The 24571-nt window shown below is 42.1% G+C and overlaps 1 protein-coding gene and 1 long non-coding RNA gene across 11 annotated transcripts in view; one reads left to right on the forward strand and one right to left on the reverse strand.

Moving 5' to 3' along the window:
* Window positions 1-220: 220 nt before the first annotated feature.
* On the reverse strand, window positions 221-4939 carry LOC149970237 (uncharacterized). Its single transcript, XR_016493565.1, has 2 exons — window positions 492-4939; window positions 221-389 (listed from the first exon to the last, which is right to left on the reverse strand). It is a non-coding gene; the product is annotated as an uncharacterized LOC149970237 (long non-coding RNA).
* A 128-nt stretch (window positions 4940-5067) lies between these two features.
* The window catches only part of LOC110488131 (PHD finger protein 14), a 125037-nt gene continuing 105533 nt past the window's right edge, over window positions 5068-24571 (forward strand). For all 10 annotated transcript variants that reach the window (XM_036971653.2, XM_090227848.1, XM_090227850.1 and 7 more), the window contains exons 1-8: window positions 5068-5180; window positions 6001-6117; window positions 7110-7436; window positions 7526-7956; window positions 8581-8728; window positions 18719-18878; window positions 22116-22227; window positions 22872-23009. In XM_036971653.2, coding sequence (XP_036827548.1) covers window position 5180; window positions 6001-6117; window positions 7110-7436; window positions 7526-7956; window positions 8581-8728; window positions 18719-18878; window positions 22116-22227; window positions 22872-23009 — 1434 coding nt within the window. In that variant the 5' untranslated portion in view covers window positions 5068-5179. The remainder of the gene's footprint in view (window positions 5181-6000; window positions 6118-7109; window positions 7437-7525; window positions 7957-8580; window positions 8729-18718; window positions 18879-22115; window positions 22228-22871; window positions 23010-24571) is intronic.

Raw genomic sequence — 24571 nt, forward strand, 5'->3', positions numbered from 1 at the left:
CAGCAAACTGAGCTGATCCTGGATTTGTGTCAAGCTAGCAGATAAGTTCTGGATTGCAACCGCTATCTCCTGTAGCGCCGTCTTGTGTTGTCCCAATGTCTTCCCCTGCTGGGTAATGGCATGGCAAACGGAATCCAGGTCCGCTGGGTTCATTCTTGGCCGGATCGTTCTGTCACGTTTCTTCAAAATCGAACCCAGAAGCAGACCAGGACAAGGAGAGTAGGATCAAGGTGAGTATTTATTTACAAGTGAATGTGAATGGGTAGATATATCCAGGTGGCGTAGCGGGTAGCGGTGGTGAGTTGATGGGAGTAAATAGGTGGATCCAATGTGGAAGCGGAATCCTCCGACGACCAGGCGGGAATGGGGTAAATGATCCGGGTGAGTAACTGAAGACAGAACAAACGGAGGTAAGTTCAAGGCAAGCAATACATAACAAACAACAAAACAAATTCTATCCAACTTGAGGCTGATACTCTGGCACAACATACTGTTCATGGCTAACGATCCAGCAGGGAATGGATGTCAGGTCCGGGCTTATGAAGAGGAGAGATGATGATCAGGACCAGGTGTGCAGATAGCTGATGGGATACAGGTGCGGGTAATCAGAAACCCCAACTGGCTACATTGCCCGGCAACCAGACAGGGTGCGTTCCAGGACGCCGGAAAAAACTCTCCAGGACAGAACATAGGCAAAAAACAGACTCAGGAAACGGGATTCGTGACACATCCCAGCATTTCCATAGCAATTGACGTTTCACATGATCATGAAAGAGACCTTGCATTACTATAGAGACGGCTTCACTACAGTACAAATGTATTCCGTACCATATGTTAATTTTCCCCAATGCCTCTATTCTGATATCTTCCCCTTGCTTGTTGTAAACATATATAAACTTGTAGACAAATACATAAAAAAGATAGAGAAACAAGAAACGTATTAAATTATAAAGCAGTTCTCGACAACAGAGAGAGAGTGAGAAGAGAAGAGAAAAGAGAGAAAGAGATAGTTAGAGAAGAGAGTGAGATCAAGTGTGTAAGTCCGTATGTGTAACCGAGCATGTAATTGAGTATGTGTGTGTTCATATCCACTTCATAGTGTTCAGATATTTTTACAATTCCAATACTTTCTTTTTTTCGTAACCTGAAGTCCCTGTAGAATTTAGTACAGCCATGGTGTTATGGAGCTGTCTCGGAATAGCTGTCCATCTATGAAGAGTTTGTCCACAATGAGAAAGGCACGCTTACCCTTCTCCCTCTGTTGCCTCTGTACTGGCTACACTCTCTTACGACGTTCATTTATCTCCCTTGGAAATTGGTAATTGAGACCGAATTTGGTCCCTTTAAGCTCCCTTCTCTTTTGATCAGCTCCTTTAGTTGGTAGTGTTCAAATTTTGCGATGATTTATGAGTACACGAGCTCCAAGTCTGTGTACTCGGTGGAAAGCCACCTTGTTTACAGTCTCTATAGGAAGTTTCAAGGCAGATTGCATGAATTCTCTGATCGCGCCCTCTGGATTATTGGATGCGTCCTCAAAAATCCCAGAAAAAAAAATGTTTCATGCATGCTACGACTTTGTATGTCTAGTAGAGACTCCTTCATCACCCTGTTTTCCCTGAGTAGACAATCCATGTTGGAGTCGTGGATTTTTACCTTGGCTGTGAGTGCCTTGTTCTCTCCTTGGAGTGTGAGAATTTCACTCTGACTAAACTCCCCCTCAGCCCTGCTACTGCCTCACACAACTTTTCCAGTGTTGCATGGATTCCAGCCAGAGCACTAGCCTCTAATTCAATGGTAAGTAAATCATCCATGTCTGTAGATGAATCTGTTTTTATTTTTTTTGTCGGGTTAAAGTTGTTTTGTGAGGTAGTCGGATCTTTCTATGATGAAGTATGTTGTTCCTCCATAGCATAAAGTTGTTGGTACTCGTCGATTTCCCTCAGGATCTCCTTAGTATCCAGGTTGGCTCTTTACTGCAACCAGTTGTTTTACGAAAAGATAACAATGAGTCTTTCCCATGACGGCGACAGGTGTCTGTAGTACAGCCAGCTAGCACTCGTGGAATCCATGCAAAAACATGTTTGGTATTCGTCATTTGACAACTTGGAAGTTTGGAAGAGTCTTGGTGGTTCAAAACTTCTTCCATTTAAGAATGATGGAGACCACTGTGTTCTTGGGGACCTTCAATGCTGCAGACATGTTTTGGTACCCTTCCCCAGATCTGTCCCTTGACACAATCCTGTATCGGGGGTCTCCTGACAATTCCTTTGACCTCATGGCTTGGTTTTTGCTCTGACATGCACTGTCAACTGTGGAATCTTATATAGACAGGTGTGTGCCTTTCCAAATCATGTCCAATTAATTTAATTTACCACAGGTTGACTCCAATCAAGTTGTAGAAACATCTCAAGGATGATCAATGGAAACAGGATGCACCTGAGCTCAGATTCGAGTCTATTATTTTTTTTTTTAAATCAATTTTAGAATAAGGCTTTAACGTAACAAAATTATGGAAAAAGGAAGGGGTCTGAATACTTTCTGAATGCGCTGTATACAGGTCCTGGTCCGGTATGATATTAGGCCTAGTTACGGTTGGAACAGAATCCTGCAGGAGGGTAACTTTCCAGAAGACAGGTTGGCTACCTTTGCATGTTGTCATACAGCACACTAGTGTAGGCTTAAACATTTTTTCAACAATTGTTCAATAATACAGAGCCCTATATAACTAGTTCCAGTGTTCATAAAAATGACATTTCAAAAAGGTTAAAAAAAAGTAAGCAAGTTACATACTGTACAGGCTGATTTAATTAGACCTACCGTAGTTGCCACTGATTATTAAAATGGGTAGCACTGACCCTCAATGTGCATTTCTGGTCACCTGTGTGCCTATAGTCATGGGACCAGTGACCAATGACATACAGAGACAGACAAGCTATAGACTTCACAACACAATAACTACATAAATAGGCCAAAATGGCTTCTATGATGACTCTGCTGTTTAATGACTCACAATCTTTATGTTCTGTTTCGAGGTCAAGGTATGTCTGTATTATCAATCATACTGTGTTGACCTTGACTAGTTTAGTGTGAATCCTTTTCACTTCTCTCTCAGTCAACAAATACACTTCTGATGTGTAAATGAAACAAAACAGAAAAGTGACAATGTTTATGTCAATGATGATGTTGACGCTGATGGCTATGATGATATCCCAGAAGTGTTTTGATGCCAGACAATAGATTTAAAAAACTAGGGCTTTCGAGGCAAGATACAGTGCCATTAGTCATCGGCGGGCAAGGACAGTTGTAATCATCCCTTCCGCTTGCCTCCCCCATCAGTCTTCCCCTTGCGTGTATCAGGATCAATCTAGGCTCATTTATTTTAATCGTCTCCTGTTTGCTAAACTGCCAAAGTCAAAGGAGGACAATAGAAACAAACGTCCATCTGCAAACATGACAAAACAACAATTCTTTGCCTGTGTTTGCTTTTCAGACAACTTTTTCGAGAATATGTCTCAGGTTGAAATAGGACATGAATTGATCTGATGTTGTTGCTATTTGGATTTCTGACATAGAGTTAAATTATATGGGATTTAAAATGAATGTAGCTATTACAGTGTGTGTGGTTGTGATAACCTGTCAAAAATGTCATGTTTTAATAGAAATGAAAATAACTGTTGCTATAAATGTTGTTTTTTAGAATTAAACAGCTCACCACCCGCAGGCAGGAAAAACATTTTAAATGTAATGTATATTTGATATTAATCACTCAACTCAACATGCATAACATCATTATCTTTCAATATAGACGTAGGCTGTGTCTGAAATGGCACCCTGTTCCATACGTACCGCATTACATTTGACCAGGGCCCACAGTGCTCTGGTCAAATGTAGTGCAGTATATAGGGAATAGGGTGCCATATAGGAAAGCAGAACTAGCCTACTGGTAGTCTGTGAAATTATGTGATAGGCCTACATCTCAAGTGATTTATCATTCAATTTCCCACATCAGTTGACAGTAAGAGAGACACTCATGTGGAAAGAATGAAAGAGTGAGCGATAAGGCAATACCAGCTGACCCTATTGACCCTCACATCTCCCTGTGATGGAGACAGGTTGTGCAAGCACGGAAGGCCAGTAACTATGGTATCGTCAGAACTCTCAGGATCTGCTCTTTGAGTGGATTGCCAAAGGCAATTAAAGTGAATATCAAATCCAACGTAATCTGCATCTAACTCACCATCACCAGCACAGTCGTATAGGGTAAATCAAAAAAGGAAAATCATCTGGTACTTTCAGGAAGACTTTCTCAGAGGTGTTTTTCTACCTACTCACCATCAACTCAGAAAATAATAATTCAGAAGTTCATATGAATGTAAGTTCATAAGGATAATGAAGATGAGGGGACATGAGAGTTGTAGTATTATTTTCCCACAACATTCTGCTCAACCCAGATAAAGATTTTGAGGTATTTTTGTTCTATCAGATCTGGTTTTGACCTAATCATTCCAAATCTACAAATGTAGGATATTCATTTGATCACACTGTTGCAGGAGAACTTAAACTTGTAGTATATTTGAGGTTTAAAAAGGATATGAAGTTTGTTATTCCCACTTTCACATTTCAGACTTGATTGTCCCTTACGAAAAATGTATCAACCCCTACAAAAATGTCCATGGAATATAATCCACATAATAATGTCCTGTTGCTGCAGGATTATCTTCATGCTGTAGCAACCTGGATCAAATTAAGATCCTACATCTGTAGATGTGTCAGACAGAATTATGGCGCCAATGTAAAATGCTGACAGGACTCAGCACTTTGGCTTACCATGACATCACTGGGACTCTGAGGTGTATTTCATCCTATCAAAGAAAATACTGCCTACAATGTTAAACATATATCTGTATAGACTATTGAGGTTCCTGGTCTTATATCCGTATCTGTGTCAAATGTAATTTAAAAAAAACCTCTTATTTGTGTTATCTCGACATACTCCATCCCTCGAGAATTTACATGAACCTTCTTCATCATCAAAGACACTTATGCGGTTACCAGGGTTACAACATCCCTTTGTGCTGAACGTCACCACTTCTTGTAGCAAACGTTGTGCGCATAACATGTTTTGAGGAGGCGTTCTTTGTGCCATTGTTCAATCAAGTAAAAACGAGAAAACGGATAAAGTGAGTGTTATTTTCAATATAATGCACATTTGACAGAAGAAAGTAGCATGATTTTATGCAGAAAAAAAAACATTTTCCGAAGAGAATGGAATAACATACCTACGGTCCGTTCGAGTCATTGCTAGCTAGCCTCACAGTTGACGGCTGTTTATCTTGCTAACGTAGCTATCTAGCCAGCTAATAATCAATAACGTTATCTAATTAGCTAGCTAACTACATTGTAACAGTTGTAGCTATGTTTTTGGATTATCTGTCAAAACATGTGTTCTGTAAGATAGCTTTAGCTAGCTGGTAGCTAACAGGCTAGCTAGATAATTTGCCAGTTAGTTAGTTAGCTAGCTATCTAGCTAGCCAGCATTACCTCCTTAATAATTGAATGGAGAAAGCTAGCTTCTCTAGCTAGATCCATGCAGGACCAGCTAGCTGTGTTTTACATGCACTGCATAATAATATGCACTCTTGTCTCAACAAAGTTACCACAGACAGATGTGCGTTGCTATGATTACCAACACCACAATACCGGTGCTTGCATATGCAATATTGTCTGATCCCCAGATCATGGCAAATACTGTAATATGTATTTTGATCATTCCACAATAACAACAAAGCAAGGCAGCTGAACATTTTCAGCAGAATAAAATGATTTATTTATTTTGATTGTTTTGAGCTATTTGTAATCATGATTTGAATTTGTTTGCAAAGTTCAGTACATTAAATGACGACCCAGGCCATGCTTTGAATTATAATGGTGGGAGTGCTTTTCTTCCATGGCACTGAATCCCCTCTCCTCTCCACTCTTCTCCTCCTCCTCTCTCCCCAGTGGACCGTGGGTCAAAGCGCAGGCAGGTGAAGCCTCTGGCTGCCTCTCTGCTGGACGCTTTAGATTATGACAGCTCAGATGACAGCGATTTCAAAGTGGGAGATGCAGATGCCTCAGGTAACCAACTGCAGTGAGGGTCCTCTTCCATCCACTCCCCTTATAAATTACACATTTTCTTCCACCACATATGCAGTTATTTCCTGTTATGTTGCCATTCACATCATCTGTCAGCTCAGATAGAACTGGAGAGGAGAAAGGTGGAACTCGGAATTAGGCCTATCTTCAAACCAATTTGAAATGTCCCCAAAAGCAAGTCAGGGGTTTCTATTGTAGACCAAGCTACTCATAGTCATGAATGCTCTATTTAGCTGTGGCTTGAATAGCTTTGAATGACACTTCAATGTGCAGCTGTGATATTTTCTCCATCAAGATTCTCTGTCTGGTGTGTCTGCCAGTGCCGCCCCACTGTGAGGTGCAGGCGTCCTGAAGTATAGATGAAGACCTCATCACCCTGCTTGTCTGTGTCTGGTAGCAACCTTGTAGAGCAGTGTGTTTCTCACTGACTCCCTGCATGATCTAGAGACAGGCTGTGGCCACTGAGGCGATCTCGACCTGCCACTGTCTGCCTGGGCTGGATTTATCGCTCTGGTCGGCCCTGAGGTCTCCATCATCCATCATATCTGAAACGCACACACACACTGTGGCCAACAGCTGATAATGAGATTATACAGTACTGTTAATTGTTTTATTTAACCTTTTTTTAACTAGGCAAGTCAGTTGAGAACAAATTCTTATTTACATTTTACAATGACTGTGAACCCCCTGGGCTCTGTGGTTTTGATCACTCGACCTGTCATCTGAGGCCTTGAAATCCAACAGCTCTTGTTAATCTGATTGTTGATCTGCATTGCAGATTAGAGATCTGAATTCAACTTTGCTGTTATCGCTTATCAACATGATTTGATCATAACAGTCCTTCAGGTCATGTTTATCTTTAAGTGTCTCAATACAAGAAAATAACATCAAAAGAGAGAGATTATGATAGCAGACATTCTTTGATTCATACTCCATGTTGATAATGCCTTCTGTCCTCCTCTCCCCTGCTCTAGGGTCAGAGGGTAGTGCCATTGGGAGTGATGAGGAGGAGGAGGGGTCCAAGGAGGAGAGCGCTGCTGAGGACTCTGACAATGACAGCGGCTCGGACAACATCGGCTCTGCAACGGACGGCATCGATGAAGAACAGACCAAGGAGCTGACAGGTGACGACACCCCCACTGAGGAAGAGGAGAAGACCAAGGAACAGCAGCTGTCCTATGACACTGGCACCACCACCACTAAAGACCCTGCTCCATCAGGGGTGCCCAGGGGCCGACGGAGGAGAGAGGAGAAGGCCTCGGACACAGAGGCTGGGAGCGGAGGAAGCGGGAGTGGCACAGGTAGGCTGTTTTAAAATGTTTGTTTTATATTCATGTTTTGAAATGTTTTTGTAAATGTGACCAATAAAACCCCTTGAACTTTGATCCAGGTAGTGGTAATGCGCAGGACGGAGGCTCAACAACGGCCGCCACACAGGAGCCCAAGAAGTGGAACCTACGTCGGAACCGACCCATGTTGGACTTCACCACCATGGACGAGCTCAACGAGATGGACGACTACGACAGCGAAGACGACAATGACTGGAGGCCCGCCTCAGGCAAGAAGAAGGGCAAGACGGCGGCTGCCCAGAAAGGAGGGAGCGAGGGAGAGGAGGACGAGGAGGATCACGACGGAGGGAGTGGTAGTGATGATGACGACGACAACGAGGATGACGATGGTGGTGATGAAGATGAGAATGAAGAAGGGAGCAGTAGCGACAGTGATAAAGAGGTGAAGAAACCCAATAGGAAAGTGAAGAGCAGCAGTGTGTTTGACGAGGAGCTGACCAACGACAGCATGTCACAGGGAAAGAGCAATGAGGTAAATACAACGTCATGTCCTTGTCCTCAGTATCACAGTTTGTTGTTAGCAAACTGCCTCAGGCCCTCAGCATTTAGGCATATCATGTAGTCGTGAAAGTTGTTAGATAAGTTTGCGTAACTCTCTAAATCCTTCATTGAATCAGGTGTGTTAGCCAGCCCAGCACTATGTTGCTTTGTGCCACAGAGTTATATAATCCAATGAGGAGATTGGATGGTATCAGAGTGAGAGAACCACAGAGACTGCTAGAGAGCTACAGCTCTGTGTTAAGCTAATCGACTTAGCTTGGAGTCCATCAGTGTGAATGAGATTTAGCCTACTACTATATATCAGTAATGATCTGTGACCAGAGGAGAGGGGGGATTGTGAGAGGTTTTAGACAACTTGGATGAACTTTGTTTGCAGAGGTCGGGAACTTTATTTTTGGGGTCCGGTGCATACAAGCATATTAGATTCACACATTCAAACACGGAGATAAAAAATAATTGTTTTTTTTTTGTTGATAAATTTAACCTAGTTAAAAATAGATTGTGTACAACAGCTCAACAGAATGTAGTGTATACGGGTGCATTTATAATAGTTTTACTGAAACTTTACTGTGATTCCCACTTCCTGTCTACCCAGGATGCCTTGCTGGAGCGTGCCCAGACGTGGAGGGCGGCGGCCCAGAGGATGGAACACATCCTGATCTGCTGTGTGTGTCTGGGAGACAACAGCGAGGACGCTGACGAGATCATCCAGTGTGATAACTGTGGCGTGACCGTACATGAAGGTTAGCAGCTCCAGAGAGATAGGTTACTGTATATAAACGTCCCACCAGGCAAAAATACTTTGAACCAGGGTTGTTTCAACATCATCTGTTGTATCTGTTCCAACATACTGACGTTGGCATCAATTGAACTTTTGGTTGAAACTGCAAAAAGTGGTCAAAGTACACTAATTTCAACCACAAATCAACAGCAGGATTTCAAGGGTTGGTTTATTTCAAGTACAATTCATGTTTGTGGACACATAACTAAATAGCAACCAAAATCAGACGTTGCGTCAGGTTTTTGCCTGAAGAGGTAGCCGTTTCTTATTCTATGGTAAGCACAGATCAGAAACATTTAGAAGGGCTAGGACTACATTGGTAGCTGTTCAGGTTTGGGTCAGAAGAAAAACATTTTCTGTCAAGGCAGAGATTTAAAGATGAGGCAGTGTTTGCGTGCCAGGCTGGGGTTATAGAAGTTTTGGTTGCAAGTTCCATATACCCGCAACCAGAAGCAAACACAAAATAATCACCCCTTCACCATCCACCCAACACCTAAACATAAGCAGGGAAACCAGCAAACCAGAAGTGCATTTTCCCCATACAGTCCTGGCCTGGGGAACTAACAGACTAACCCGCTTCTTCTTCATCTAGCATTATTAGCTCATTGTGTCTCCCTCTGACTGGTTGGAGACAAAATCAATGGCTCCTTAAATCGTCTGTTAGATGTGGCCTTCTCCTCTGGACAGGCGTGGTAACGCTGCCCATGCACACAACTGATCAATGTGACAGCTATAATTTTCAATTACGACCACTTTATTTATTTATTATTTATTTACAGACGTTTTACTGATTTTTAAAGCCCCTAGAAACGGAATGTATGCACACACCATGGCCATTGGCAGCACTAAATCAGAGGGTAACCTTGAGAGTCAGAGTCTTTCAAGTGCAGTGTTGCAAGTCAGTCCTTCGAGCAACACTCACACAGATGCTCTTAGGGAGAGACAGTACGCACACACCCCACTCAAAAATCACAGGAGAGGAGCACAGGCCTAATCACCAATGGTGTATGAGCAGAAGTACTGTAGGACACTAGGAGCTGGTTCTATGTTTATCTCCTTCCCTCTCTATCTCTACACACACACACACACACACACACACACATCTCCCTCCCTGTGTTAATATTGTGTTCCTCTGAGACCTGTCTAATCTCCATGAGAAGAGGCAAAGCAGAACAGAGGGGACCATGCTGAGTCAGGGATTGGAGAGATCAGAGCAGAACAGAGTTGACCATGCTGAGTGGTGTGGGGTCAGGGATTGGAGAGACCAGAACAGAGTTGACCATGCTGAGTGGTGTGGAGTCAAGGATTGGAGAGACCAGAACAGAGTTGACCATGCTGAGTGGTGTGGAGTCAGGGATTGGAGAGACCAGAACAGAGTTGACCATGCTGAGTGGTGTGGGGTCAGGGATTGGAGAGACCAGAGCAGAACAGAGATGACCATGCTGAGTGGTGTGGAGTCAGGGATTGGAGAGACCAGAGCAGAACAGAGTTGACCATGCTGAGTGGTGTGGGGTCAGGGATTGGAGAGACCAGAACAGAGTTGACCATGCTGAGTGGTGTGGAGTCAGGGATTGGAGACCAGAACAGAGTTGACCATGCTGAGTGGTGTGGGGTCAGAGATTGGAGAGACCAGAACAGAGATGACCATGCTGAGTGGTGTGGAGTCAGGGATTGGAGAGACCAGAACAGAGTTGACCATGCTGAGTGGTGTGGGGTCAGGGATTGGAGAGACCAGAACAGAGATGACCATGCTGAGTGGTGTGGAGTCAGGGATTGGAGAGACCAGAGCAGAACAGGCAGAAGGAGCACTTTGAGGCCAGTTCTTTGGTTGTGTTGTTTTACCAGGTGGAATAAGTTACTTTTCTCAGGCTATCTGGTCTTGTAAAATGTTTCTGGTCATTTACTGTACCTGCTACTTCATAGGTTTAAAATAAACCAACTAGTTTAGATTTTGATGAAGTTACGTTGTTGATATCAAGGATCAACAGCTGGAGTATTAATCTTTGTGCCTATTATCTGTACCGTAGTAATGTATTAAGGTGCCTGATCAAACAATGCATCTTCCTGTTCTACTTTACTACAGGGCCACAGAACAAGTTGTGCTCCATAAGAAAATGCCCAAGCTACAAATGTTTTTGCTCGTAGTAACATACAGCATCCAATGATTTTTGTCCTCCCTATATATATTCTGTCCATGTATTCCTAATGTCTTGCTCAATTACAGTTGGGAAAGAATTTACCATTTACCATCCAGACTTTCTCCAGCTATTACAAAATCAATTGAATCGGGAATGGCCTTGTATTACAATCTTTCATTTTCTTTCTGTTGCAACGAAGAAAGCGAGAGGATGCACATTTTGCAAGGAGGGGGGGACTACACAAATGCAAGAGCGGAAGAAGAGAGATGTGAACGAGTGGAGGGGGATGGAAAGGGGGAGTGGGAGGACTGTAGAAAATGCACAATAAGACATGCTTACAAGTTGGAGGACTGTAGAAGAGTAAGATAGCAACAAGGAGGAACTCTCTCTTTCTCCTTCATTTGCCTCTGCATGGCATTTTCCCCTCCCGTGGTGGAGAGGGGCAGGCAGGTAGGAGTGTCGTGGACGCCCCCGACTGAACAGACATCTGTTCCATACTGAACACTGCCCCTCTCTCGCCAGCCACTTCTTAGACACACACACACAAGGCCCTCCTTCGCCGACCGCCTCCCACCCTTGGGTGCCAGCTGCGCCATGGTGCCAGGCGCCCTGAGGGAGAGGGGGGTTGATTGGTTCAGGAGAGGGTTGGCCCCAAACAGCTGCCTCCATGTCACAACTGCTCACCTGCAGCCATGCGCAGCAGCTTGGAAAGGTGACACCCCACACACACACCGACACACACACATGCGTACCTACCCACGCAGCAATGCAGAACCTGTCATATGCATGGGACGGTGCTGGCATGAAATTGAAAACAGATTCTGTGCCTAGTGCCCCTCCCACCCTGAGGAGAAGAGAGGAAAGTGAACTGGTGTTTCAACTGTAGTGGGAGGAGGAGCGGATGCTAAAGCAATGGAAGGCTGCTGCTGCTGCTGTCACTAACGTATAACTGTGACCTAGCTTGTTCAGTTGTTCCTCTTGAGATTCTATGGGATTGTTCTGTTAATCTTTTTGGCTCCAACTAGCTCACATATAGCTCAGGGTTTTGGGGTCAAAAGGTGCTGGGTTGTCCTCCATCCTCCTTTCTCTGGGCTGTAGAGGAACAGTGCTCTTAAAAAAACAGGAGGGTGAAGCGGGAGAACAAGGGATGGTAACAGGAAAGAGAGAAAGCGAGAGAACAAGAGAATGATCGTAAGGAAGAGATGAGCTGTCATGATATGCAGCTCGGGTGAGTCATCCGACCACTTCCTCTCGTCTCTGCTTGACTCCAGAACTTTTTGTTCTCCTCTTTGTTGCGCTGCACATTCCCTCGTTCAGACACTCTCCTTCTCAGACCAGAGGAAAGGAGTGATGGATGACAAATGAAAGGAGAAAATGTAGGATGTCCAGTGTAGCGAGGGGAAGAGATCAAAAGCCCCGGTGAACACTGAGCAGAGGCCCAGAGAGCCAGTTGTCCGTACAGACAGCCTGTTTCTATCACAGCCATGTACTATACAGACTAGCTGCTTTTGATTAGCATGGGCTAGTGTGTGTGTTGTGAGTGATGACAGACATCATTAACTGCACCACTGTCTCTCTCAATCTGCTTTATGTCTTCTGGACTGAAGCCTAAATGCTAATTCTAGCTTTTCAGTAGCGAAGACAGTCACTTGTTTGTTGTTTTTATGTCCCTTTGCAATTTCTTTTCTTTTTCGTCTTGCAGTTTTACCATTTCAGCAGTGTAATGGTATCCGGTGTCATTTTAAAGCAGCACGGCTGTTAAAATGCTCTCCCCTAATAAAGAACATTACATTGTCATTAATAGGCCCAGGTTACGTCCCAAATGGCACCCTATTCCCTACACGTGGCTCTGGTCAAAACTAGTGTACTAATAAGGAATAGGGTGCCATTTGGGACGCGTACTCATTCTACCACCAATTAAATCCCTGTGCTATTGATTTCACTCCCTAACGAGTTCTGGACCGTAAAGTTAATTATTTTCTCAAATGTGCTTAATTCATTTAGGCTCCGCTGTTTGGGCTTATTTGTTTAAATGCATATTCAGTAGAATAAAAACATGTTTGGGAGGGATGTTTTTTGTTGTCGCTGCAATGGACATCACATTTAGCAGTTCAAACTAATTAAAAAGTATGAGATTTTTTTTCTTCTTCTCTCATTTAAACAAACTTTTATTGTGTTTTACATCCTTGGGCTAAACACTGGTGAGTGGAGTGTACTAAGCACAGACCTAGAAATCACAGCTAGATTTTATAAGAGTTCCTACTAGGGCTGTTGCGGTGACCGTATTACCGCCACACCGGCGGTCATGAGTCATGAAGGAAGTAAAATTCCACGTGACCGTTTAGTCACTGTAATTAGGCTTCTCCAAGCTCTGATAGGCTACTAATGACCAGCAGCATTATCAAACTTGCTAACTGCCTGGTACTCAGCACTCTATTGTCCCTCTAATCACTCTGACATCAAATGCAAATGTGTCAAATCTAATCAAACACTCTAGCTGGCTGGCATGAAAATTAACCACGCGAAAGCGTCCCCAATTCGTTATTTAAGTGCATAGATGACATGTATTTTTTTCCTGCTGCCCCTGTTTCGATACAGGTGCATGATAATGGTATATTCTAAAGCAAAACAGATTTCACACATTCAGTACCAGTCAAAAGTTTGGACACATCTACTCATTCAAGGGTTTTTCTTTATTTTTACTATTTTCTACATTGTAGAATAATAGTGAAGGCATCACAACTATGAAATAACACATATGGAATCATGTAGTAACCAAAAAAGTGTTAATCAAATAAATATAAAAATATATTTTATATTTGAGATTCTTCAAATTAGCCACCCTTTGCCTTGATGACAGCTTCGCACACTCTTGGCATTCTCTCAACCAGCTTCATGATGTAGTCACCTGGAATGCATTAGAATTAGCAGGTGTGCTTTGCTAACCTCACTAAGGTACGTGAGACGGTAGCGTCCCACCTGACCAACATCCAGTGAAATTGCAGAGCGCCAAATTCAAAAACAGAAACTGATTTATAAAAATTCAGAAAACATAAGTGTTATACATGGGTTTAAAAATAAACTTCTTGTTAATCCAACCACGGTGTCAGATTTCAAAAGGCTTTACGGCGAAAGCATACCATGTGATTTATCTGAGAACAGTGCCCAGCAGACAAATCATTACAAACAGTAACCAGCCGAGTAGAAGAGTTACACAAGTCAGAAATAGAGATAAAATTAATCACTTACCTTTGATCTTCATATGGTTGCACTCAGAAGACATTAATTTACTCAATACATGTTTGTTTAGTTTGATAAAGTCTCTCTCTATATCCAAAAACCTCATCATCAATATAAAAGGTAAACAAGAAAGGTGCACTCTCGGGATTGTGCATGAAAAAGCGCTGGGACACTGTAGGGTCCACTCATTCAGACTGGTCTTACTCCCTCATTTTTCAGAATACAAGCCTGAAATAATTTCTAAAGACTGTTGACATCTAGTGGAAGGCATAGGAAGTGCAATTTGAGTCCTAAGTCAATGCACACTGTAATGGCATTGAATAGAAAACTAAAAATAAATCCTACTTTCTGGATGGATTTTTCATGTTTTCGCCTTCCAAATCAGTTCTGTTATACTCAGACATTATTTTAACAGTTTAAATGAATAAGTAATGGATTTATTGTGAAGGTATAGGCTATAATACATGGATTTATTACACTTTTTAAAATGTAGATGTTCCAAAGGTCAGCATCAGTGGTTTGTAGGCTGTGTGGAAGCCAGGAGATGCTGAATGTGTTCAACTGTCAATTACCGTGAGACCGACAGTTGTTTGCTTGCCAATCACCGGCTGCCTAAATGTTGTGACCGCCACAGCCCTAGTCCTTACAATGACCATTTGTGACTGCAACTGGTCTGGTGTGTGTCGTACTGTAATAACTGCAGAAAGACAGTTGACTGAGGCCCCAGTAGATGATGAATGTCCTCTCTCTCTCTCTCTGACACTCTGGCAGTGTCCTGGGGCCTTTGTACTGTAAATCCTCTACAGATATCATATAGGCACAAATCCTACACTGTTTCCCTCTATCCTCCTTCACTGTAAGTATGCTTCACAGTGTATGACTTTGTCTGAAATGGCACCTCATTCCTTATATTGAGCATTATGTTCAACCGGTTGTCCATTTCATATGCATAGTTTAGTCCATTGCATAACTGTAGAGTCTAGCCTTTGTTCTGTTTGAAGTGTAGGCCTAGTAGCCTATGCTTAGTCATTTGTCAATACCTGCTTTTGTCGTTCCTCTGTCACGCAGTCCTCTTAGTAGTTCCATTTGAAGACAGCCTTGGTAAGGCGATAGCAGTTTCATAAAGTGCTTCGTGCTTAGCAGACATATGGCCTCCATATTGTCCTGTTCTACACCAGGGTAATTAAGGGCCTTGCTCAGCTCAAGGTTAAAAAGCATGTTTTCCCTCATGCTGTTTCAACTAACTGCAGAAACATTAATGCCACAAGGGCAGCCCCCGAAGCCCCTGAAATGCATTTAAAGGCCCACGCCTTAATAAAAAAAAAAGAACCCGACAACAGCCCCGCCACTTGATTATCTATGATGATGCTGGAGAATATTTTTCTAACCACTCTCAAATGCATCTAACCACTCTCAAATGCATCTAACCACTCTCAAATGCATAGTCAATGAATTCAATCCTAGAGGAGGAGAAGTACAGGTGAATGAATTAATGAATGGGACCCCAGCACCCACAGAGGAAAGCAAGGCATTGTGAAGCTGCTTATTGACAGTTAGTTTTCATTTTAGAAATGGCCTTGTAATCCATTATCAGACCTTTGTCAGATGAGAACATTGAATTATACTTATTATTTAATTTCCCCTCTCCTTCTCTGTCTCAGTCTTCCTTTCAAAACAGGTTTAGCAAATCTAATTGAAATGCAAAATGAAAACGCTATCAATCCGTAGTAGCCGTGTGGTTTTTCTCCCCCTTATAACGAGTAACTGATTTACTCTGGTTTACTGGCCACGGGAATGATTGCATTGTTTTTTAAAAGGAGCAGAATAAAGTCATGTTTTGAGAGATCACTCTCCATCTTATGGAGTTTGAATTCAGTGCAGCTGATTTAAAGGAAGATCTGAAAACCATCCTTCTGAAAACACTCTCACACACATCTGTCATAAAAACCATCAATTACATCATGTGTAATTGGTGTTATTCAGGGAGATCAGAGTTGTGTGTGTTGTCTCTGATGCCCCGTTTTGCACACCGGCTCTGCTTATATGAGTGCTTTTGAATAGGTCCACTTAATCTTGGAATGGAAAGTGTTACCATTCATGAAAAAATTGAATTGAACTAATCTAAGAGCATCCATCTTGAACATGCTGTTTTTTTATTTTTTCGGTGGGAGAAAAATAAATATTTTGATAGGCAGCCACAGAGTGAGATGAATAGATTCAACTGGAGATAGAGATTAGAGTAAATGTGAGTAAAACCACATGAGTTAAATCACAAAAAGCGTATATATTTCAAACCTGTTTTTACCTAGCCTAATGGTTTATTGAATTGATTAAAACTGAACTGCATGTAGGAAGAGAACACCGCGGTTATGTACTTTTCTCAAAATGTTGACTGTTGGACTTGAGATATTTGTGTATTCCGTAATAGACATGAGGAATATTGATTTGTTCCACTTCCATCTGAATGAATTTGCATTTGAAATCTAAATGGGATGTAATGATGGATGTAATGATGGAACAGGTAGCACTGGAGCAGCATAGATAATAATGAACTGAATTCCCCTTTAATGGCGCTGCTCTGACAGGTGTGTTTGTGTGTACTCTCTCCACCTCACTCTCAGAAGGTGGCAGAGATGGACATTATGTTGGGTGTGTTGAGAACCGTACAGAGATGATTAGTGTGACATCGCTGCCAACATGAAAATGGGAACCCATCTATGCACTGTCAAAATAACTGATTGCTCTCTCACCAATATGAGGTGTGCCCATTACTTCTCCTTTGATCCTGGGAAGAAGAGAGATAGTCCAACACTTCCTCCCTCATCTTCATATTAGAACAGATGGAGATTCAGAACCACACACACACACACTCATATTCACACCTGTATATGTTAACACCATATACCCAAATAGACCTTTCTTTCACTGTTAAATCTTGATACAGTTAAAATTACATCTTGATTTAGTAGACACTATACACTACCCCTGCCCCCTATACCCTCTTTAACTGCCAAGCTCGTCATTTCTGACAAGGATAATCTTCACTTGGAGGATTATAAAGCTATCCCGTAGTCATCACTTTTGGTCAGCTTAGCTCACATTAGCCAGCACCCCATGGCTTAGTGCTTCCAGCTTTGTATCTCGGTTCAAAAGGAACATCGGAGATTTGCGGTGATGGTTCAGCCGTAAGTCGGTAAAACCAGCGTGGTGATCGTTCACAACCCGGTTTCTTTGATTAAAAGCACCAATCACTATTAAGCACAACTGTTGCCAGCAGTATTTTCAGAAATATATTTTCTTTAAGAAAATAAATCTTGAGCTATATTGGAGCCCCTGGGGACTTAACCTCTTGTCCTGACACACATACTGCGGGGGGAAGCATCGAGACGGAAGGAAATTGTTTTTGTTTTCTTGTTGTAGTTAAATGTGAGGCAGAGATCGTGGTTTGGAGGTCAGGGTGAAGCTCCAGCTGTGTACTAATTGCCCTATTGAAATAATCAGTGCTTGAATGATGTAATCTTGACTTGATTAATGTCATTCTGACTTGGACTTCCTCTCAGCTTGAAGCCAATTACCTGGTCGTAAATAAACCTGCAGGATACAACAGTACACTATATAACCCCCCCCCCCCCCCTATTTTCTACACTGACGAACATCACTTTCAATCCACTCTAGCCTGTCTATTCCCTGTGATGCAGAACAAATGGACACAATCAGAGAGCACCTATAGAGGACATCTACGCACTGAGAGAAAGAAAAAAAACAGACACACAACTGAATAAACATTGCCGTCTGGTGTGGCTTCTGGATGTTTGCCGCCAGTGGGTCTTCAGACTGGACTGATTCCCCAGTGTGGTCCAGAGTGACGAGCATACAGAGTATGTACAACATTGAGCCTTTGATTTGTGAGTCTCTCCCATAGCTCAGAGAGCCTGGAGGTTGTTTGACTGAATTAGGAGCCAGTGTGTTATCTCTCCAATGGAAGGCAGAGCGGCTGATTGCTGCCCTCATTGGTAGTGCGGATCACGTTCGGCCAGTGTAATAGCAGCCATAGAAACCGCATCAACGAAAATAATTGTTTTGGCAACCCTGGAAAATTAAGAATACAACATTAACATGCTTTGCTTGTGGCGTGTGGCTTCTCTCTCTTCTCTAGTCTTAGGTCTCGATAATATGATCAAATGTTCCCCATTAGAAAGCTGGAGCAAAAGGTTTAAGAGAAAATCTAAATCTTTCTGGAGGTTTGAGGGGAAACTAGCAAACAGCAAGTTGACACCATGTTGTGTGCTTGTCAGGGCACAGTTCTCTGGTCTTCTCAATCCTAGGTGTAACACAGCCTTTTGCACCTTTTTAAGAGGATCCACTAACTGGTAATGGATTCTGCAACCCCTACTCTGATAGTCAGAACTATTGCACGATAGAATAGATACAAATCTGTTAAGTTGGAACTGTTAGATACTAGCTAACGACACAATGTTCACAGCAAATGTAAAACCTAATGGAATATGTTAGCCAGTATTAGCTACCGGTCAGCGTTATGGATGTAATTGACAAACTTTCTACATGTGTTCCAGGCTGTTATGGAGTGGACGGGGAGAGTGACTCCATCATGAGTTCCGCCTCGGAGAACTCCACGGAACCGTGGTTCTGCGATGCTTGCAAGAACGGAGTCACACCCAGCTGTGAGCTCTGCCCCAATCAGGACGGGATCTTCAAAGAGACTGACGCTGGGAGGTGGGTCATGATTATAGGTCGACCGTTTAATTGGAATGGCGGAATAATATATACGTTTTCATAACAATCGGAAATCGGTATTTTTGGGCGCCGATTTGTAAAAAACTAAAATATATATATATATATATATATATATATATAAGATCACATTCTTATTTTCAATGACGGCCTAGAAACGGTGGGTTAACTGCCTTGGTCAGGGGCAGAACGACAGATTTTCACCTTGTCAGCTCGGGGGATCCAATCTTGCAACCGTACAGTTAACTAGTCCAACGCAATAACGACCTGCCTCTCTCTCGTTGCACTCCACAAGGAGACTGCCTGTTATTCAAATGCAGTAAGCCAAGGTAAGTTGCTAGCTAGCATTAAACTTATCTTTATAAAAAACAATCAATCATAATCACTAGTCATAATCACTAGTTAACTACACATGGTTGATGATATTAATAGATATTATCTAGCATGTCCTGCATTGCATATAATCTGACTGAGCACACAAGTATCTAAGTATCTGACTGAGCGGTGGTAGGCAGAAGCAGGCGCGTAAGCATTCATTCAAACAGCACTTTCGTGCGTTTTGCCAGCAGCTCTTCGTTGTGCGTCAAGCATTGTGCTGTTTATGACTTCAAGCCTATCAACTCCCGAGATGAGGCTGGTGTAACCGAAGTGAAATGGCTAGCTAGTGAGCGCGCGCTAATAGCGTTTCAAACGCCACTCGCTCTGAGCCTTCTAGTAGTTGTTCCCCTTGCTCTGCATGGGTTATGCTGCTTCGATGGTGGCTGTCGTTGTGTTGCTGGTTCGAGCCCAGCGAGGAGAGGGACGGAAGCTATACTGTTACACTTGCAATACTAAAGTGCCTATAAGAACATCCAATAGTCAAAGGTTAATGAAATACAAATGGTGTAGAGGGAAATAGTCCTATAATTCCTATAATAACTACAACCTAAAACTTCTTACCTGGGAATATTGAAGACTCATGTTAAAAGGAACCACCAGCTTTCATATGGTCTCATTTTCTGAGCAAGGAACTTAAACGTTAGCTTTCTTACGTAGCACATATTGCACTTTTACTTTCTTCTCCAACACTTTGTTTTTGCATTATTTAAACCAAATTGAACATGTTTCATTATTTACTTGAGGCTAAGTTGTTTTTATTGATGTATTATATTAAGTTAAAATACGTTTTCATTCAGTATAGTTGTAATTGTCATTATTACAAATAAACTTTAAAAAATCGTCAGATTAATTGGTAACGGCTTTTTTGGTCCTCCAATAATCGGTATCGGCGTTGAAAAATCATAATCTATCGACCTCTAGTCAATGATTCGACACACTGATTTTATGATTTTTCACATGATTTAATTTGCCTGTTTCGGAGCATTACATTGGATCAGTCAGGTGCACTGTAGGAATTGCAATCAACACAATAGGAATTACCTACACTATAGGAAATCAACTATTTAACATGTATTTCTACATTTACTGTAGACAAGCCTCTCTCCATGCCTACATTCAGCGTTGGAGAAGTATAGAAGATGGAGAAGGGAGAGAAAGTGAGGGAGAGAAAGACTGGAAGAAAAAGAGAGAAGGGTAGGAATAGAGAGAGGGGAAAGAAAGCAAGTGAGGGAAGGAGAAGAAGATGGGGGGGAAGAAAAAGAGAGGAGAGACAGTGAGGGATAGCGAGAGAGAGAGAGAGTGTTATGTGAAGCGTGGAGACTCCAGCCACGCTATCGCTGATGGTGCTCCTCAGCCAGCCTGCACCCGAATTTACTACTTCACTAGAGCATGAAAAACACAGCAAATTAAACTGTGGAGATGGATATCTTTATATTGGACTTCGGATTCTCTTCCCCAAAGTCTGCATTTGAAATTGTGTCACACCAAGCGGATGCTCAGTCAGAGAGTGTGGCTTGGGCTGCTGAAATCAACTACTGAAGATTTCCAAGTTTTTAAGTGTATAAGTGATTAATTTCAGTTAATTATCTGAGTGAAGTTTTCTGATTTTGCGTTGTTTACATTTACGCTTTTGCAGTGCCTAATTTAATAGAGCTTTGTCAGCACAAATGTACTAATATAACTTAAAGGAAAAATCCCCCCAAAAGCACTCATTCCTATTATTTACATTGTTACATAACTCTAATATGTGAGAACAGTATTTTTTGTTAACAAATATTTCATTTTGTGGATATAATAAGGTTGTTAGCAACGTGAACATTGTTGTGGAAATCTGTTGCAGCTCAAGTCGACTACAACATCCACAATGCAATGATCTCTCTATGGGCTGGCTGGCTGGCTAGCTAGCTAGCAAACGTAGCTACACAAAATAATACCAAAGTCAATATCAGCATGTGAAGAAGCTAGTTGGCTGTAAAATCGCCTGAACAAACTGCACTATCAATTTGGGAGTCTACAATCTCACCATGTTCATCCCTTAGATCGATGTGCCTCACAGAGTGGAGTCTGACATTCACAACGACACCATGCAATACACCCTGGACCGATGAGGCCGACAAATAGGAGAAATGTGTTAGACCCTCTTTTAAATTACACATTTCTTGAGGTAGGAATATCACAAAAATATGATCAATGACTAATTTGAGAGAAGAGAACTTCCCGCGTTGTGACATTGACCAGTATTGAAATCTGACCTGTGTGAATCTAAAAGTCATATTCCTATTAACGTCCAGTGTAGTGAGAGAGACTTTATCACAATGCTATATCATACCTGTAGAATTTCTGCCTGCTTGAACGGCAATCGCTCAGATACACATGAAATGACCCAGGGAATAGATAGAAAATCGCTCAGAGATGCACAAATATAACATAACATTCAAAATGGGTCAATCTTCTCTTTTAAAGATGCATTATAAAGGTTTTGTATAATTTCAGCCAGTAGCTTTGAAAGTAGCGCTCACGAGCCAAAACGGGTCCCCAAAAATTGTGCATCGTGTACAACGTCATCAATTTTGTATTATATGTTACATCCTGCAACAACAAAAAATCCCGCCATTCCAATTCTTACAATGTTACAAATTTGTACGCGTTTAAGATCCTGTTCAAACACTTTAATTGTGACCATTAGAAAGCTTGTGTTTACTTCACGTGGACTACCCAGTCTCTGTTTTAGTGTACTCGCAATGTGTATAATGGTCTTTGCTTTCATTGGTTAAGTAGGCACATACATCAGCAATGGGGCTATTTGAAGCATCCTTGTTTCTTTTCATGTGTATTTTCTAGATGGGTCCATGTGGTTTGTGCGCTCTACGTCCCCGGAGTAGCGTTTGGGGACATTGATAAACTACGACCAGTGACTCTCACAGAGATGAACTACTCCAAGTATGGGGCCAAGGCAAGTACAAAGGAAATGTTTTATAGAATAACGATGATGGCGATCAAAATATTCTGTTAAACGGTGTAAATTGTATGAAACAAAATCAATCCGTATTACTTCAAACATGCTTTGTCAGAGTGGAACACTGAGGAAGGTGTTTTAGATTTTTGGTTTCCCATTGTCTGTTGATGAATAAGTCCGGTTTATGAGGAGCAGCACATTAAGACAGTAATAGAGTGACTCGTGGGGTTGGTTACCGTCCAACACTTTACATCCAACTTTAGCATAGTGATCCATCAGCGTACAGTCACTCTGACATTCATTCTAGCTGAAACCCTGTTGAGGGTCACTTAGCCAATAGAATACACTTTTATTGAAGAGCGTGACTTTTAGAAATATGATCCAGTGCCATTTCACTCTGAAAAGAAATTGCTGCTGAAAAATGTGTATTATCATAAAAATGAATAATTAAAGCATATGCAAGTTTCTCCAAGTGGTCACTTTGTCCCGTTGGCAGAACTGAGCGAAGTCAATGTTGTAGTTTCTGAACCTCTAGGTTTTCCTTTGTCCCTGACTGCAGTTTCTGAGATCTCCATTTTCTATTTACCTTTTGTTCATAAGTGGTGTTTCTGACCTATGTTTTTGCTTTCTCTTTTGTCTAGGAGTGCAGTTTCTGCGAGGACGCCCGGTTCGCCCGGACAGGCGTGTGTATCAGCTGTGATGCTGGCATGTGCCGATCCTACTTCCATGTGACCTGTGCTCAGAGGGAGGGGCTTCTCTCAGAGGCCGCTGCGGAGGAGGTGAGAGAAGACCGGACATGAATCATGTGACCCTGTGTATCAATACAGTACAAGTCAAAAGTTTGGACACAGCTACTCGTTCCAGGGTTTCTCTTTATTTTTACTATTTATAATAGTGAGGACATCCGAACAATGGAAAAACACATATGGAATCATGTAGTAACCAAAAAAGTGTTAAACAAATCTAAATATATATGAGATTTGAGATTCTTCAAATTAGCCATCCTTTGACAGCTTTGCACAGCTCATTCACAGTCCCTGAAATGCATTTGAACAACATGGGGGGTGGGGGTGGGGGTTCTTAGTGCAGGATTCAGGTCACTCCCTGCGATAAGAAGACAGTAATGTATTCATTTTACAAACGACTAGTCCTTTAAAACAGTCTCTTAAACTGGCCCTGGCTACTTCATCAACCTCCTGCTATAGGCAGAGTCTTATATTGAGAATGTAATAAAACATGGAAGGCTGTATAATGATGACACTCTAAGGATCTGGTTATAGCTGGTATTCAGGATCCGTCTGCAGTGCAGCTGATGTATGCACCTCGCGTCACTTCTTTCTGCGGCACAAAGGCGGCCGGCGTACTGATAAACCCGGCCCAGAAAGTGCCTACTCACCGCTATCCATTTAATCCATTGAGCTGTGGCAAAGGGCCCCTATCAACAGGTGAAGCCTCTGATAAAATCTGCCGAAACACCTTAAGCCTAAACGATTCTAGGGGAGCCAGGGGCTGCCTGCCTGTCTGGGGGGAAAAACGGTTGAGTTTGAGTGTTTTTTTTTCTCCCTGACTGAGCAGGGGGAAAGAAAAGGTCGTAGGACCTTGTAGGTGAGCTGTATGGTTGTTGTGAATATGGAAAATAATTAAGAAGTAGAGGCTTTCATTGTTATTCGCTCTTTTCTTACCTGGAATTTGGAAGACCATTTCTGAGAAAAATCACCATCACTAAACTCAGTTCTAGGAATAAGATGCACTCTACTTCAGCATTGAGCACAGTTTATCACTCAGAGCACTAAATGGATGTTATGTTTCTCACATAACAATGATACAATTATTCTTTTGAATTACATACAGTCCATTCGGAAAGTATTCAGACCCCTTCCCCTTTTCCACATTTTGTTACGTTACAGCCTTATTCTAAAAATGGATCAAATAAAATAAATCCTCATCAATCTACACACAATACCCCATAATGACAAAGAGAAAACAGGCTTTTAGAAATGTTTGCAAATGTATTCAAAATAAAAAAAAACATACCTTATTTACATAAGTATTCAGACCCTTTGCTATGAGACTCGAAATAAAGCTCAGGTGCATCCTGTTTCCATTGATCATCCTTGAGAGGTTTCTACAACTTGATTGGAGTCCACCTGTGGTAAATTCAATTGATTGGACATGGGAAGGGCACACACCTGTCTATGTACAGTGCCTTGCGAAAGTATTCAGCCCCCTTGAACTTTGCGACCTTTTGCCACATTTCAGGCTTCAAACATAAAGATATAAAACTGTATTTTTTTGTGAAGAATCAACAACAAGTGGGACACAATCATGAAGTGGAACGACA

The sequence above is a fragment of the Oncorhynchus mykiss genome, chromosome 30, assembly GCF_057628025.1.
Source record: "Oncorhynchus mykiss isolate SJ-2025 chromosome 30, ASM5762802v1, whole genome shotgun sequence".
Lineage (NCBI taxonomy): Eukaryota > Metazoa > Chordata > Actinopteri > Salmoniformes > Salmonidae > Oncorhynchus > Oncorhynchus mykiss.